Source organism: Trematomus bernacchii, unplaced genomic scaffold, assembly GCF_902827165.1.
Source record: "Trematomus bernacchii unplaced genomic scaffold, fTreBer1.1, whole genome shotgun sequence".
NCBI lineage: Eukaryota > Metazoa > Chordata > Actinopteri > Perciformes > Nototheniidae > Trematomus > Trematomus bernacchii.
In genome coordinates this window covers 1,800,448-1,817,654 of record NW_022988066.1, presented here as the reverse complement: position 1 = coordinate 1,817,654, position 17,207 = coordinate 1,800,448, and the positions used below count along the sequence as shown (strand labels likewise).

General features: G+C 41.3%; 1 protein-coding gene across 1 annotated transcript in view; it reads left to right on the top strand.

Annotated features, from left to right (window-relative positions):
• Window positions 1–28: 28 nt before the first annotated feature.
• The window catches only part of epn3b (epsin 3b), a 19,515-nt gene continuing 2,336 nt past the window's right edge, over window positions 29–17,207 (top strand). The window contains 12 exon segments of the mRNA XM_034120701.1: window positions 29–253; window positions 9,077–9,278; window positions 9,280–9,306; window positions 9,565–9,582; window positions 9,584–9,724; window positions 11,116–11,199; window positions 11,682–11,699; window positions 11,701–11,793; window positions 11,795–11,848; window positions 11,850–11,994; window positions 13,229–13,347; window positions 14,546–14,632. Coding sequence (XP_033976592.1) covers window positions 9,237–9,278; window positions 9,280–9,306; window positions 9,565–9,582; window positions 9,584–9,724; window positions 11,116–11,199; window positions 11,682–11,699; window positions 11,701–11,793; window positions 11,795–11,848; window positions 11,850–11,994; window positions 13,229–13,347; window positions 14,546–14,632 — 828 coding nt within the window. The 5' untranslated portion in view covers window positions 29–253; window positions 9,077–9,236.

The following is a 17,207-nucleotide window of genomic DNA, read 5'->3' as shown; positions in this document are numbered from 1 at the left end:
GAGCACCGTGCTGTGGCTTATCCTTGTCCTATGCGGATTTCACCGCTGACTGTCTGCATGCCCGAGCGGCGCGCATCATCCACCGCAGGCAGCCACAGACTATTGATGGGAACACTGTGATCGGATCAACTTTCACGTTTACCGGATATAGGAGCGGATAGAAGGGGGAAAACTGCCCTGCTTGGCCGAAGGGGTTATTACCGGGACTTATAGAGGAGAGGATGCTCAAGGCGAGAGGTGAGCAATGGGCAAGGTAAGCGGCATGTTGAAATTACCAGGTTAGCTCTAATAAGTGTGAGTGGCTAAATAAACATGCTATCATTGAATCTGTATTGAGCCGTGCTGCCGAACAGATAACCCCACTTGGCCTTGCATAGGAATGTGTGTTACACATGGTAGCCCGCATAGGGAACCACCGCAACTGTGTGTGTGTGTGTGTGTGTGTGTGTGTGTGTGTGTGTGTGTGTGTGTGTGTGTGTGTGTGTGTGTGTGTGTGTGTGTGTGTGTGTGTGTGTGTGTGTGTGTGTGTGTGTGTGTGTGTGTGTGTGTGTGTGTGTGTGTGTGTGTGTGTGTGTGTGTGTGTGTGTGTGTGTGTGTGTGTGTGTGTGTGTGTGTGTGTGTGTGTAGGGGAGGTTGGGTAATGCATAATGCAGACCCACCATGGGCGCCCTCCTCCTATCCATCGTCACCTGAAAATACAGGATACCTGCTTTCTCAGCACGCATGCGCAGAGGGTGACGTCAGTTCTCTGTGTTGGGAGCTTCTTGACGCACCAGGCCAGGCCATGTCACTTTCTAAACGTTATCACTCTCACTTACTTACTTACCTACTTAGTTAGTGCTATTCAAATGATAGTACCTACAGCAGAGTTGAAGTCTAAGTAACCTACATTTACTCAATTATATTTGGAGGTAGTTTAGGCCTGCTACTTGAATCTACATCAGAGGGAAACATTACATCTTACTTTACTACATTATGTGAAGGCTTTAGTCCCTGGCAGTGGTGGAATGTAACAAAGTACATTTACTCAAGTAGTGTACTTAAGTACTATTTTTACATACCTCTACTTTCCATGTAATGCTACATACACTTTTACTCCACTACAAGTAGCCTATTGTACTTGTACTCTACTACTACATTTATTAAACACTCATAGTTACTAGCTACTACTTGGGTATATGAATACACATGATGTGATGCATTACTTTAATTCTTACAATACATAGTGTTTTAAAAAGTATCCGGAATTGGCTTGACAAACTTAAGTACAATTATTTGACATGTACTTGCTACTGATAAAAACACAATAATATTATACATTTTACTGATAATATTTCCGTACTACTATACTTCAGTAATAGTTTCAATTCAAGATTTGTATTTGTCATGGAGTATTTTAAGACCATAGTAATTCTGCCTACCTAGGTTATTTTTCCACCACTGGTTCCTAGTGACTGTTATTTTGTTCAGGAACGTATTCATATTTTGACTCTAACAGGAACTTTTCTGATAACCGTTTGAATCATTTTCTATACAAAACATGTCATGACTCCAACTGCTCAAATGTGAATTTGGTAACACTTTATATTAAAGGTGGGGTAGGTAAGTTTGAGAAACCGGCTCGAGATACACTTTTTGTTATATTCCATGGAATGCTCTTAACATCCCGATAGCAATGAATATCTTAAGTGCTTTGACAAAAAATCCATAAAAAAATGTAATCTGTGGAAGCCGTAGTACTGTAAAAAGCACGACCAATCATTTTAGCCGGCCCGACTAAAATAACTGGATGGCCTACCTGCCTGTCAGCTTTCCATCTGTGCACAAACTTATCTCGTGCCCTCATTGGTCATGTGTGCGTTCGTGTGTGTTGGAGGAGGGGCTCTGTAAGGAAGTGGCAGATTTGTTCCGGCTGTCTATTTTCAAATTCTAGCGATCTCAAGCCGGTTTCTCAAACTTACCTACCCCACCTTTAAGGTACACAAATTAACCATCAACTAGTTATGAATTAACATGCATATTAGCAGTATATTGGCTCTTTATTAGTCATTATAAAACACTTATTAATGCCTTATTCTACATGACCATATTCTACAAGTAATAAGCCATTAGTTGAGAGTTTTTCCTCAATAACCCTCTAATTAGTGCTTATTTATTGCAAGTAAGGAAGTTGTTGTACATTACATTACATTGCATTTAGCTGACGCTTTTATCCAAAGCGACTTACAATAAGTGCATTCGACCAAGAAGATACAAACTAGAAGAAAACAGAATCATATAAGTACATCAGGTTTCATAGAGCCAAAACATTTCAAGTGCTACTCAACTAGCTTTAGATAAGCCAGTCCTTTATTAGTATATAAGTGCTTTGTTAGTCATTTTATTGCTCGAAGTGGAGTCGAAAGAGATGAGTTTTCAGTCTGCGCCGGAAGATGTGTAAGCTTTCTGCTGTCCTGATGTCAATGGGGAGCTCATTCCACCATTTTGGAGCCAGGATAGCAAACAGACGTGTTTTGCTGATGGGAACTTGGGTCCCCCTCGTAGTGCGGGTGCAGCGAGCCGTTTGGCCGATGCAGAGCGGAGTGCACACGCTGGGGTGTATGGTTTAACCATGTCCTGGATGTAGGAAGGGCCAGATCCATTCACAGCATGGTACGCTAGTACCAGTGTCTTGAAGTGGATTCTAGCAGTTAGCCAGTGAAGGAAGCGGAGGAGCGGTGTGGTGTGGGAGAATTTAGGAAGGTTGAAGACCAGACGAGCCGCTGCATTCTGGATGAGCTGCAGAGGTCGGATGGCACATGCAGGTAGACCAGCCAGGAGGGAGATGCAGTAGTCTAGGCGTGAGATGACGAGAGCCTGGACCAGAAGTTGTGTCGCTTTCTGGGTCAGGAGGGGACGTATCCTCCTGATGTTGTAAAGAGTGTATCTGCAGCAGCGGGTTGTAGCAGCGATGTTTGCAGTGAAGGACAGGTTGTTATCTAGGGTCACACCCAGATTCCTTGCAGTCTGAGTCGGGGAAACAACAGAGGGGCCGATGTTGATTGTTAGGTCAAGAGTGGGACAATCTTTTCCCGGAAGAAAAAGCAGCTCAGTCTTGTCAAGGTTGAGCTGGAGGTGGTGAGCAGACATCCACTGAGAGATGTCTGCTAGACAAGCAGAGATGCGTGCGACGACCTGGGTTTCAGAACGGGGAAAAGACAGAATTAATTGGGTGTCGTCAGCGTAGCAATGGAATGAAAAACCATGCGGGCTAATGACCGATCCGAGCGAGTTTGTGTACAGAGAGAAGAGGAGGGGACCAAGGACAGAGCCCTGAGGGACCCCTGTAGTTAATTGACAAGGGTCGGACTCGGACCCTCTCCAAGTTACCCTGTAGGTGCGGTCTTCGAGGTATGAGGTGAGGAGGGAAAGTGCCTGAAACTCCAAGTTCTTGGAGAGTGCGAAGGAGGATCTGATGGTTTCACCGTGTCGAATGCACCAGACAGGTCCAAAAGGATGATGACAGAGGAGAGGGAGGCTGCTTTAGCAGTATGCAGTTCCTCAGAGACTGTGAGGAGAGCAGTTTCTGTGGAGTGACCTGCCTTGAAACCAGACTGGTGCGGATCCAGAAGGTTGTTCTGATGGAGATAACAGGAGAGTTGTTTAAAGACAGCGCGTTCAAGTGTTTTAGACAGGAACGGGAGGAGAGAGACAGGCCTGTAGTTTATAACATCGGACGGGTTGAGAGTGGGTTTCTTTAGGAGAGGGTTTACTCTTGCCTCCTTGAGACTGTTTGGAAAGTGACCAGAGGTTAGAGAAATATTGATGAAATGGGTGAGAAACGGTAGAATATCAGGAGCGATAGTTTGAAGGAGGTTTTGAGGGGATAGGGTCCAGAGGACAGGTGGTAGGATCACAAATACATAAAATCTGACATGTTTTGGTATGTGTCTGAACCTCTCTTGAGTGGTTCATTAATAAAACAGATATTTCAACGTGTGCCTACTTTGTTCATGTGCTGTTGAGGTTAATTTCAGTAGTTGTGTGCTATAATGTCTTTACAAAGTGTGAAGAGGAGGCAACTTTAGAATAGGGAACCTGTTCAGCTCAATTAGAGTCAAACTACTAGCTTATTGGTTATGAACAAGACTTCACTTTAAAATAGGGAACATATTATTAGATATAAATACCTAATTTTGAGTTATTTAGACACAATTAACACTTATAGTTTCATGTTACATAAGAATAGATCATATTTGTTAAGTGTTATTATGGGAGACTTACTATTCTTGTGGTACTACTAGGCCCATATTGAGCAGAGCATATTAAGACCCAAACTCATGTACAACAACTTCCTTACTTGCAATAAATAAGCACTAATTAGAGGGTTATTGAGGAAAAACTCTCAACTAATGGCTTATTACTTGTAGAATATGGTCATGTAGAATAAGGCATTAATAAGTGTTTTATAATGACTAATAAAGAGCTAATATGCATGTTAATTAACAACTAGTTGATGGTTAATTTGTGTACCTTAATATAAAGTGTTACCGTGAATTTTTCTTTTATTTATTTTAACATTGTGTTGTTAGGGTTGCAGCGTAGATGTGAAGGTTCCGCCATGGGCTTGGGGTAATGGTGACAGCATTTTAATTGTAAACGTTTTATAAACCAATCAATCAACGATCAAGGAATTCATCAGAATATGAATACATATAAAACAAAATGTAACAGTAAAATCTTACTATCTAATTAGATAATATTATTACAGTCATAGGGGACACTTTTTCTACATTAAATACCTTCAATACTTCTATTACATATTCCTCATTGGCCTACTTAAATACTTCTACTTAACCACATTTGAAATGCAGGAAATTCACTTATTACAGCGTTGTATTAGTGTTTCTACTTTGGTAAACAATCTGAATACTCCCTCCCTCACTGATTTACAGACAGCTGTCTCCCTGCAGTTGAGCATCACTACTCAAGTGTTTTGACTTCATCAGGTGACTCTTCTCGGAGTTGTTTTCATCTCGATGTAGTGACAGTAGCACAGATTGAAGTAGTCTACTACACCACCAGATGATTCATTTAAATAGAGCTCAAAGCTGTGAGTCATAACATATCAAACCACAATGGGTGCTGTCATCGTGTCCAAGGAGTTGTTGCAATACTCGCAGGCCGAGCATCCCAACAGTCTGTCTCTGGATGAAACTTGATCAAATACACACTCTGAAACTGAGCTGTACTTTATAACAGAAATGCCTTATTTATTATACTTGAGGATAGATTTGATCATTTTAATTTTGGTTTAAGAGCACATGTTGATGTTTGTGTAACTGTGCATATTCAATGTTGCACAATTTGATATATTATTTGCTACTTAAATCTGATCGGATGTGGCTTGGAATGGTTGGATTTTTAGAAATACTTTAGGACAGATGGAAGATAGTGGGGTATATGGGCTACAACTTGTAGCCCATATACTCCATATGTACTGCAAGTCAAATAGCATTGTTGGAAAATAACAGACGCTTAGTTAAGTATTGTATTTAAGTATAAATTTGACATTGTACTTACTTTATTTGATGCTACTTTATGTAGCATGTAGTATGTATACCATCTATACCAACTATATCATCTCAATGCAGCAATGGTAATGATTAATTTAAAATAAAAGTAAATGCTATTGCTAATGCTACTTTACTTTTAGATAAGTATAATTTTGTTATGGATTTGTTGTATAGGATTTGTTTATGATAGGAAATACTTCTTTCACCACTCTCAAATAGTGACTTTTAGCAGTCTGAAGGGTGGAAGCACATATTTGGTCCAGGGCTCACATGTATTCCTGGGAACCTTTTTACCAACACAGTCTCACGGCATTTCGTGTTATAGTCACGAAATTAATCTATTGATTCGTGTTCACCAACACGATTTCGCCATTTTTTTCGTGTCACACAGAACGATTTTAAAAGCAATGTAAATAATAACAAATTAGAAGGAAAAAGACATTTAAAAAAATACAGATTTAAGTATTCTGACACAGAACGATTTTAGAAGCAATGTATTTATATTGGTAGTATGTTTCGTGCCTGCACCAAATAATAACAAATTAGAAGGAAAAAAAGATGACATAAAATACAGATGTCAGTATTCTGAGGCTCTGAGCCATTTATTTTCCTCCCAGATGGCAAAAAAACTCAGACATTATACAATTTAAAATAAAAGGGATAGGGTTAGGCTTAGGGTAAGATATTGAGTAAGAACATGTTTTTATGAACCACACAGCTTCTGGTATTCCAAGACCCGACTGGACAAAAAGACGTGTTGCAGGCCACGAAACATACTACCAATAGAAATACATTGCATTTAAAATCGTTCTGTGTGACACGAAAAAAAGGTGAAAATCGTGTTGGTGAACACGAATCAATAGATTAAATTAATTTCGTGACTAATAACACGAAATGCCGTGAGACTGGGTTGTTTTTACAGCAGATTTTGAATTTGGGATTGAATTACTTCACATAAATAGCAACATAAATTCCTCCCTCTAACACACTTTTATGGCGCATTTCCACTACAGCGCGGAGCGCTGTTTAAGCGCGCCGTGCCGTGCACGGCCCGTTTTGGTTGCGTTTCCACTTGGCGTAGTACCGGCTAGCAGGTACTATTTCCCAGTTTTTTGGCCCCATAAAATCAAGGTTCTTAGCGGGCCAACAACGAGGCTGAGTCGGGCTGAATATGCTAAACTAGAGAGAGAATCGCTGGCAAGGGGGCTACTACAACTACAACAAAATGAACATATTTGACCGTGATTTAATTGTAATACACGTTTCAAAATGATGCCGAAGTAACAACATACTGATACCGGTTAGTAAAAAACCATGAATTAATGCTTTGACAAGTCTGCAAACAGACGGCAGGCGAAAAACCTTTTAAAATGCGTGTTTTCTGAATGGAGATCGGCTAAGCTAACGCAGTATATGCTCCGACCGTCCACACTCACAACAACGGCCTATACAGACATAAATAAAGCAGCGACTGTATTCACCATGACACAGACAGTCTGTGGTTTGTACTTGTTTAACTTTTGTCTAGTTTCTGAACAGATATGAGGAGCTGTGAGCTCTGAGTGCTAACAGCTAACGGCTGATGTTGTTTTTCTGTGGTTCGCATTGAAGATGACGTCACGGCTCCGCCTACACTGCGTTACTATAGTTACTGCCCAAGCTACTAAACTGTAATGGAAACGCAGCATAAAGTGAGCCAGTCCTAACAAGGCCTAACAAGGCCTAAATATACCGTACTAAGCCGAGCGAGGCCCTGCAATGGAAATGCGCCATTACTGTCGATTGGCCCCAGATTCCTTCCCCTTTTAGGGCTGTAATGCACACAAAGAATAATATTACTAAAACATTGTGAGGATCAGATAAAGGGATAGTTTTCAAACACCCTCGTGCAGTAGAGACAGCATCCGCCATTGAAAACCTTTGTGTGGGTTTGTCTATGTCCCGAACGCGAAGCTGAAGATGATTTCGCAGAAAGGTGATACTGGGTAAAGCTGCTGAGCTTTACTTTCTTCTCTGTGCCCTTCATTCTCTCCCTTTCCTGCACATGCACACAAACACTCAGAGAGTTTTCTGTCAGTGTCCCTGCTGTGTGTCTCAGTTCCTCTGCGCTTCTGCTGATGTTTGCTTTATCGACAGGATGAGGTTCCTGTGACTTCTTTCCCTGACAGCCTTTGTGTGTAGAGCAGCAGTGGACAGTGACATGAACATGAGATCAGTTACATGAAAATAGTCTTTTAAACGTCAATTATTGCTTGTTGCCCCAAGATGAAAGCAGCAGCAGTCTGTTAATAATATTCTCATGTTAGCCAAATGCATGGGCACTAGTTCAAGGGGCTGTTGAATGGATAGATTGTCAAAGGGTTCTGTCAAACAAAGGGGAGTACTGACCCCATTTCTTGGGTCTGATTCCAATTATTTGATAATGAGCATCTGCATACTGCTTTAACCCACAGTTCTATACGTTGCTAGAGGCACACATTTTTTTCCCAAGAGACTGGAATTTGGCATTGAGGTCAAGTGTGTGGGAGTGTGTTTGTTGTTATGCCAATTGGCAAAAAGAGTGTGTGGCAGTAGGGGTTGCCTATATCAAAAAAGTGCAACATTTCTACACAGATTCACAGGCCTTGGCCAATGTCATCAAATGTTCAGACTTTTGTGAGTAGCATTCATACATACTGTTAAACAAGTTACTAAAGCAAGTCAGGTGTTTCTTTTATCTGAAGATGATGGCCCCAAGATAGATAATGCTAAGAATGTAAACACATCACCTCTACAGTACATTGCCATTTTAAAAAATAACGTTGTGTGTTAGCTGATCACTGAAGGAAAGACTTTTAGTTTGAGGTCACCAGAGGTCAGCTTTACTTTGGTAAGCACAGTGTGTTCAGTGTCAGGTCACAGGGAGTTGTATCAGAGGATAGTGGGAAGTATCACTGGAGAAAAGTGTGACAGGAAACCTGAATGATCGATTCCCCTCCGTCCTCTCTGAATTATGGACTCAGAAGAGAAATGGGTTATGGTGTGTGTCTGTGGGCAAACAGGCGTGTGTGTGTTGGCCTGAATAAATTAAGCTGCCAAGAAGCTCCATCAGACAACCTGAGTGCCAAGCTTCTGTATGACCTACTTCCTGAGCAGGGAACCAGTGTTGAGCCACTCACTCAGTCACTATCATCAGTTTATGTGTGTATTCCTCAGTGTGCTCATTGACGCTATTAACAACACACACTAATACACATGTCGCCATACATAACATGGACACAACCATCATTAATAACAACTGGTTTGCATATGTTTCATATTCATATTAATAATCATTGTATTATTTAGATGTTTCTATTGCTTTGTTAATTTGGTCTAAATTCTAAAACCAGTCTATTGCTGTGTTTATGTGTTTGCCCCCTTGCACGGATACAAAAAAACCTATATTTAGCTAATTAGATCGTCCCAAAAAGAAGAGAAGAATGAAGTTATTTCTAGAGTTTACTTTTATTCATATAATATCTGGTTTTTCTTTCTTACAGGGGCGTCCTATAACTCCTGACAGAGAAGAGGAGCCTTTCATTGCCATAGCTACCTCTCCTCCCCTTGTCCACGTTCCCCCTTTCACCCCGTCTCTTCATCTGTTAAGTGTTGTTTTTTTACATTTTGCTATCCCTCCACATCCTCCATAACCTGTCACCCATGACAACCTCAGCCCTGCGCCGGCAGGTGAAGAATATCGTGCCACAACTATTCAGAAGCGGAGATCAAGGTAGCCTATTAAAAACAAGCTGTACGTCATTCTGATTTAGTGTCCATGTGTCTGGGAAAGGGTAAACGCCTTTAAATCAATGTTGAGTCATATCAGATCAATTAACGTCAGAACACAACTTCATCTAACTATAAACTTGCTTTGACATCTGTTATTTCTCATTGTTTATGATATGGTTACTTTGGATGAGAAAGAAAATGATATGCATACAAATATGAGAAGAAAAGATGTCAATGATCCTCTGTTGGTCACGTGTAGGTTCGTGAAGCCACTTCGAGATGATCCATGGGGCCCGTCCTCGTCTCTCATGTCAGAGATCGCTGACTTGACCTTCAATGTGGTGGCGTTTGCTGAGGTCATGGGCATGGTGTGGAAACGCCTGAACGACAGCGGCAAGAACTGGAGGCACGTTTACAAGGTGACCTCATGAGAGATTTCTTTCAGATTCGGCTGCTCAGAATATTTATAAATCCTCACTGTGTACAGTAACATGTTTCACTTCCTTCTTCTCGCTTCCCTCTGACCGCTGGCCTCTCACCACCATTTCCCGCCCTTCACCTTTCTCCTATTTGATGATTGACTGAGGTTGACATCTGTCGTTTGGAATTAAACACCTTTCCAACTGTAATGGATTTTGACAGATATTAGAGAACATATTCCCCACAGCTGTACTGTCCCTCTCGTGAAACCAGTAGGTTACATTTTCACTCATCCTGACAAATGTCACAATATCGACTCCATGAATTGTCCCAAAAATTGTAAAAAGATATTATCAACAGTGCGTAGATAAGGTATCTTGCTGACTTAGACCCCGTTTACACGGGGACGAAACGGGTTGTATCCGCATAGTTTATCTTGCGTATAGCCCTTTCGTTTACACGAGGCCGTAACAAAACGAGAGGTGGGTGTTTTTCATCTGCTGGTGGACTACCGGGGAGAATTACAACAGGAGCACACGCCGTCCACCGCGGAGAATAAACAGAAGGGGCAACCATGGCAAACCATGCTCCGGGGTCTTCTTCGCTGCTTTTGGTGTATTTTGTGGCGGCAGCAGCGCCACTTACAGGCCTGGCATATGTACTACAGCGTTTCCAGCGTTTCCAAGCGTTTCCAGCGTTTCCAGCGTTTCCAGCGTTTCCAGCGTTTCCAGCGGTCTCGTGTGAATGGACACGTTAAATTAATCGAATGCGTGTGAACGCATACGGTGCGTAAACGCAAACGTTCCCCGTGTAAATGGGGTCTTAGGGGATCCTCTGACTTTCCTCTTGGGCCACAATGTGCTCAATCTAAAAACCCATTAGCTTCCTGTAGCTTATGGATATCAGGTCAACACTTCCTTTTTAATGTTGTTGTTTATAGTGCAATTTGCAACTTCAGAGGCATGGAGTTGGAAAGGAATTAGAGTTGAGAGACTACGTCCATAACAGGGTTGTTTCTGAAGTCGCCATTTCAGAGCTAATTCTAAGCTAATTTTAAGCTAAAATTACATCAGTTTATAGTTGATAGATTCCAGGACTTATTGGGCCCATGCATCCCACCACTTTAGCTCTCCAGCCGGACTGTTTACTTGCATACAACTAAAGCCCACACATTTTGGCATGCTAGCAAACTAAAACAAACATCCTAGCATTAGTATTGTAAGTATTTCAGCATGTTAACATAAGCCTTTAGCTTACCTGTACAGCCTCACACATTGGCTAACACAGCTGCAGACTCTCCTGCATCCATGTCATTGCAGATCGCCCTGTACAGTAGATTTGTGTATGATATTAATGTACTATCAGTGTATTAATCAGCTTTTGACTCCAGGCCCTGACTCTGTTGGATTACCTGCTGAAGACAGGATCAGAGAGAGTGGCCCAACAGTGCCGTGAGAACGCTTTCACTATTCAGGTACTGGACTGCAACAGGAGGAGAACCTCATCAATGTGACAGTCTCAGGAACAGAGCTGCTTTATAGTTTAGTAGTTTGTAATTAGTTTCAACCTTGGAAATCACTACTCTTTCTGGGGTCCATGATCAGCAAATAGTACACTATATGTACTGCTGTGGTTTAAATGACTTTCAAACATTGAATAGAACAATTAACCCCTAAAATATATTCTCTAAATTCACAAAGTCAAACAATCTTTGTTTCCCACATACAATTTGAAAATTACGAAAAACAAAAAAGATCTATAAAAAAACTGAGATTATCCTTTTCAAAGGAGAATGAACAAACCATATTTCCTCACATACTGTATAGTGTTCTTTTCTGAGATTTAAATTATTGGGGTTTTCCTACATCTTCATTACCACAGCTTGAATTGTATTTCTTTAAGTAAATGTCATCCTTCAAATATAATTAACATTTATTTTATGTATGTGTGGTTCAGACGCTACGTGACTTCCAGGTACATGGACCGTGACGGCAGAGATCCAGGGGGCCAACGTGAGGGAAAAAGCCCCGCCAACTGGTAGTGTCTCCTTCGGGACGAGGAGACTGCTTAGGATCAGGAGGGAGGAGTCAGGCCTGAAGACCAAGGAGCGAATGGCTGGGGGAGGGCAGTGGAGGGAGCGGAGGGGTGTATGGAGGTATACCCACCATGTCTTACCACCCAGGCAGGCGGACAAGCCAGCCCAGCATGGCTGTGCTTTACTGGGAGGAGTTCAGCCGCTCCCGAGGCTCTCCATCTTCATTAACTGTGAGTTCTAAGGGTATTTAAAACTGCAATAACTTACATTCTGGGCCACATGGGGCAGCAGAAACAATTTGTGAACACAGCAGCTACATATCATCCCTTTTAAATGTACTTGGCGGGAAGCGAACAGTTACGGAGCAACATTTACAATTGTTGAAGTTGTGTTTTCTGCCAACGTGGCCACCAGTATTTCCATTCGTCAATGTCTTTAGCTCTGTGTTATATCTGTCTCTAAGCTGCTAAGTACTCCACTGTGTTCACCAGCTAGTCACTCAATGTGTCTGCTGTGTTGCTTTACAGATAGTATACAATAGGTTTTTTATAGCAAAATGTAACCCGCTCATCAATGGAGTAGGAACATTTTGAATACCACAAAACAGAAAAAAAGAACACAGTTTGAAAACATTTCTAATAAAGCGTAAATCTCCTTTAATTGCCGCTTGTCCATGATATCATCCAGTATGACGTCCTCTTTGGCGTTTTTGTAGTGTACTAAGCTTTAATATGCTCTTTACTGCACACTGAGGATGGAAAGCTAAAAATAGCCTTTTAAACAATGTTATGCAAAGGTGAGATTTAAGCTGGAAGTGTTCACAAAGCGTCTCACAGCTTAGTGAATTAAATGTACATCCAGCTTCCGTATGGGACTGTCTCTCATGCACTATGTGAGAGACAGTCACTGGGCTTGCATTTAGACTACTTTGCTGAAAAACAGCTGCCTGCTGCGACTGAAAACAGCACTTTGAAGGATGTGGAAAATGGATCACAACAGTAGCGTGCCCAGACAGCTGAACAATGAGCTGACCCTTGATATAAGCTCTGTAAAGCTCAGGGGAGCTCCATACTCTGGTGATAATTGTCCTTGGTTTATCACTATCAGCTCCTTTGACATTGTTTTTGTTTCATAAATATTGATTCACTGCTTAAAACTCTGAGCTCATCTAGAGCACAGAACAGCTAACTTTATGTGTTGGCAGTTAAGTGGATGAAGAATTCTTCCCATTGTATTCACGCTGATACCCAATGAAATGCATTTTAGGTGCTGAGCCGAGCATTTTGGACAATCCGCCACATTGGATTATCAATACTGCTGCGTGGGCATGAAAATATTCAAATGAGCCCCCCACTTCCTGTGCTCTTTGCCTCAGTGCGTCATTCAACCCCACGTCAATCTGACAATTTTCTCATCATACACACTCATTGCTTCCTCACTAAAACTCCTTCCCTTGTTCCCTCTGCAGCCTCGTCCTCGTCCCCTCGCGCCGCCTCAGACCTGGAGCAGGCTCGACCTCAGACCAGCGGCGAGGAGGAGCTGCAGCTGCAGTTAGCTTTAGCCATGAGCAGGGAGGAGAGTCAGAAGGTAACACACACACACATTACAACATTGTGTAATCTCCTTCATCTCTCAGTGACAGCATACTCTCCCTCCACACACAGACCTTCCTCTGCAGCCACATGTCTCGTTGCCTCTTCATGATTCCAAAAGGACAATTTTGGTAGAAATGTTCCGAACATACGCCCACTTTAATCTAGCTAGCCCTTCCTTTCCCTGTTACCATAGAGATGGATGAAGACACACAACTACAGATTGCTCCAAGCCTTCTCCTAAAGTAGCCTGAGCAGTTACACACACAGAAACACCTCACTACACAACTCACCATTCAGTGTCAGCATTTATTAACCCTCTAGTCGAGTGTGTCATAGGACTCATTCTAAGTAAACTGCTTATTTGTTGCCATCCAGTGATTTCTTCTTATTTTTGATAGCCAGCTAACTCCTTTAAATATCGACCGGCTCTCAAACACTTGGCCTGCATTCAACGCGTATTTTAATCACAGGTTTATATGTGGAATCTTTTATTTCGTCAACAAAATTGTTGAAAGAAATCAACCGAAATCCAAATGAAATGTTTGTCAATCATTATGAACCCACAGTAATTGAGTTGAATATGATATAAAACAGAGAAAATCTCCATAATACCCATTTCTGCCATTTTGATTGTAAAATGACTTCACTGATTAGTTGATTGTCAAAATAGAAGGCATTATGTTTCCCTAAATCAACTAATCCATTAACCACCTTGTCGTTGTTGTTCTTTCAAACATACATCCCTCTTTCCTCGCACAAGTATAATTTAATCTTCTCCATCTACAGTAAAAACATCCTCTGTGTTGCTCTGATCCAGCCTCTGCTCACTGTCAACTAAATATTTCATCTGCACAAAAAAAGCCACCAGCGCTGCCTCTGTTTCACGTGTGTGTGTGTGTGTGTGTGTGTGTGTGTGGTGTGTGTGTGGTGTGTGTGTGTGTGTGTGTGTGTGTGTGTGTGTGTGTTGTGTGTGTGTGTGTGTGTGTGTGTGTGTGTGTGTTGTGTGTGTGTGTGTGTGGTTGTGTGTGTGTGTGTGTGGTGTGGTGTGTGTGTGTGTTGTGTGTGTGTGTGTGTGTGTGTGTGTGTGTGTGTGTGTGTGTGTGTGTGTGTGTGTGTGTACGCACGTGTTTGTGTGTGTCCACGCTCATAACCGCGGCAATAATGTTGATGTCACGATACCGCCCCTGCAGGACCAGTGCTGTCGCCAAGGAGACGAGTCTCTGTTACAGAAGGCCCTGGATGAGAGCAGGAGAGAGAGTGAGTCGGGTACACAGGAGGTGAGTTTTAGAAACACGTGTGCTCTGTACAGCATGTGTGTGGGTGCATTCGTGCTACACCAGGGTGAGCGGGTGCATGTGTAGGTTGTTTTTTTGGCAGGCATTAAGAGAATGAAGTGGAGTTTACTGTGAGGGAAACTAAACAAAAAGACATAGATCAGCATAACGAGGGAGGTTTGAGAGAGCTGAGAGAGGAGAAAGAGGTGCCTGCTGAATGACAATGGCTTTGTCTCGTCTAACCTTGAGCTCAGCATAACATTTTCCCTGAAAGCATACTCCTTATCTGTTAAGCCCATAGCCCCTGCCGGCGGGCTTTTTTCACGAAACTGTGTCTCAGGGCTTCTTAACATTTAACAACCTATGAATGTGTCCTACCCACTTAACGGGAAGAAACTCAGCTAACTGACAATATGAACCATTTTTACCGAAACAAAACACAAGTCTAACGCTGAGCCTCTGAATTAGCACTAAGCGAAAAAATGCTAACGCAATTAGCACAGAACGCATCGGTAGAAATATTTTATACTTCATCGGTTCTGCACAAACTAGATATCATACGAAAGATGAGATTCCACAGATTCCAATGGTATAAGGTATCATCACTCCACGACCAAAACTCGCGGCAGCGAAAGCCAGCAAAGACTACACACAACTTCACTTTACGTAGCCAAAACGGCAAATATGTCTTACCTTTGCTGTTTTCTGATCAAACGTTGTGTTCAAGGGCATTAAAACGCAGATAAACGCTGCTGAAGGTTAATCCAATGTCTCTGTGTCACTTTGAAATGATTACTGATAATCCATCATCATATTTATGGCAATAAGCCTATAGTTTTCAGTTTTCAGAACGTAACATAGCTTTTGGTTTGGGCAAACTGCGTGTGCATCACTCTCACTCCTCATGGTAACGTGTAGGTGGATTTAGGATTCCCTCTCGATTCTATTGGCTCTAAGGGTTCAAAAGTGGTGTCAATCACCAAAATCGACCAATGGGTTCCAGAGATATGGCAAATTCACCCAAATGACCCCAGAGGTGGGTTTTCTTTTTCTAAACCTCTCTAAAAAGGTCAAATTGAACTTGTTTTGCATCAATTTTGATACAGGGTACTTATTATATGTTATAGTTTGGATTCCTAAAGCTTTTAGTCTACTATCCCATCTTTCAAGGGTGGTTTTCACTATAAGTAATGGGTTTTTTTTGGACGGAAACTATAATTTACATTTTTTTACTATGTTCAATCTGAATTTACTTTAAAATTTAAAAAATCTATATTGATTCTGACTTTTCTACATCCAACTCACAGGTTTATCATTGCTTTGAGAAAAAAGATTATTAATTTACCCCTTTTAGAAGTGAAGATATAGTCATTTGTTCAGGGAATGTCATTTTCGAGCCTGAGACCTGAAAAACAGGCTTGGGGCTTAACAGGTTAAAGCACACCAGCTCTTTTCCTCATTGCCTATCAACAAGCCAATCAGAGTCGCCATCTGTCTTATGTAAAGGTCTCTAGGCCTTGTAGTCGGTCATGTAACGTTGTTTTTCGTAGAATTGGTGGTACTTTTAGGTGCCCTCCTCTCTGACTGACGTTATTCCTGACAAATTCTGCGCTGCCGGCTGCTGCAGAGTAAACGAAACAAGGGAGTTCTGTTGCAGTCTGAAAAATCCCCTTAAGCATTATTCACTGCAATATGTCACTGTATCTCTTTGCCAATACACACACAAAACCAAACAAAATATATGCATATTGTGCCAAAGCATCTAATATACCTATTTCTGCTTTTTAGTATATACAGGCTGTAAAATAACAGAAACCATTGAATACTTATATAACTATCAAGGATGCTTAAAACAGTTGTTATAAATGTGTGCTTTCATTCTAGCTTGTGCATATTCATACTCAAATAAAACAACATTTAGTGAGCTTTAATATTCCTAATAAGTGCATAAAGACAGTCAGTATCACTTCAGCAGATCTTCACTGTTCGTGAAAACCGTGCATCTGTAAAACATCATCTTTTTTAAATGTACAGCACAATGGGACAATGTCTTATATTTTTATTTCGAAATTTTGGATGATTTAATCGGCTTAAGAAATATCAAAATGGTGTCTTAAGATACACAATCCTCCAGGGTAACGGGATATCCAGTAAATGTAATTGTTGGAGGAACATGGTTTTGATTGCATAGTGATGAAGTACACATTGCACACATTCACATATATTTTGAAGTAACGTATCAGAAAAACTGTATAGAAATGGCAAATTCAATAATACGTCCTTGTCTTGATGCGTTTGAGGATTATCTAAATGCCTTGCTATTTAAGTTCTGACTTAGCTAACAATGACTTACATGAATGATCACCTGTACCTACTGTTGGCGTCTTCCCTGATATTCCTCTAATACGCAAATGCATATCCTGACTCAGGAATGCATAAAAAAATGGCCAATAGTATAGACATGCTACAAAACGTGCCAAATTTTTAAAAAAATCTTAAGAGATGCATATACAAAAACCTGACTCGAAACAGTCAAAATTCTGTCTCTTCTATCTAAATTAACAGATCTGCCTGCTGA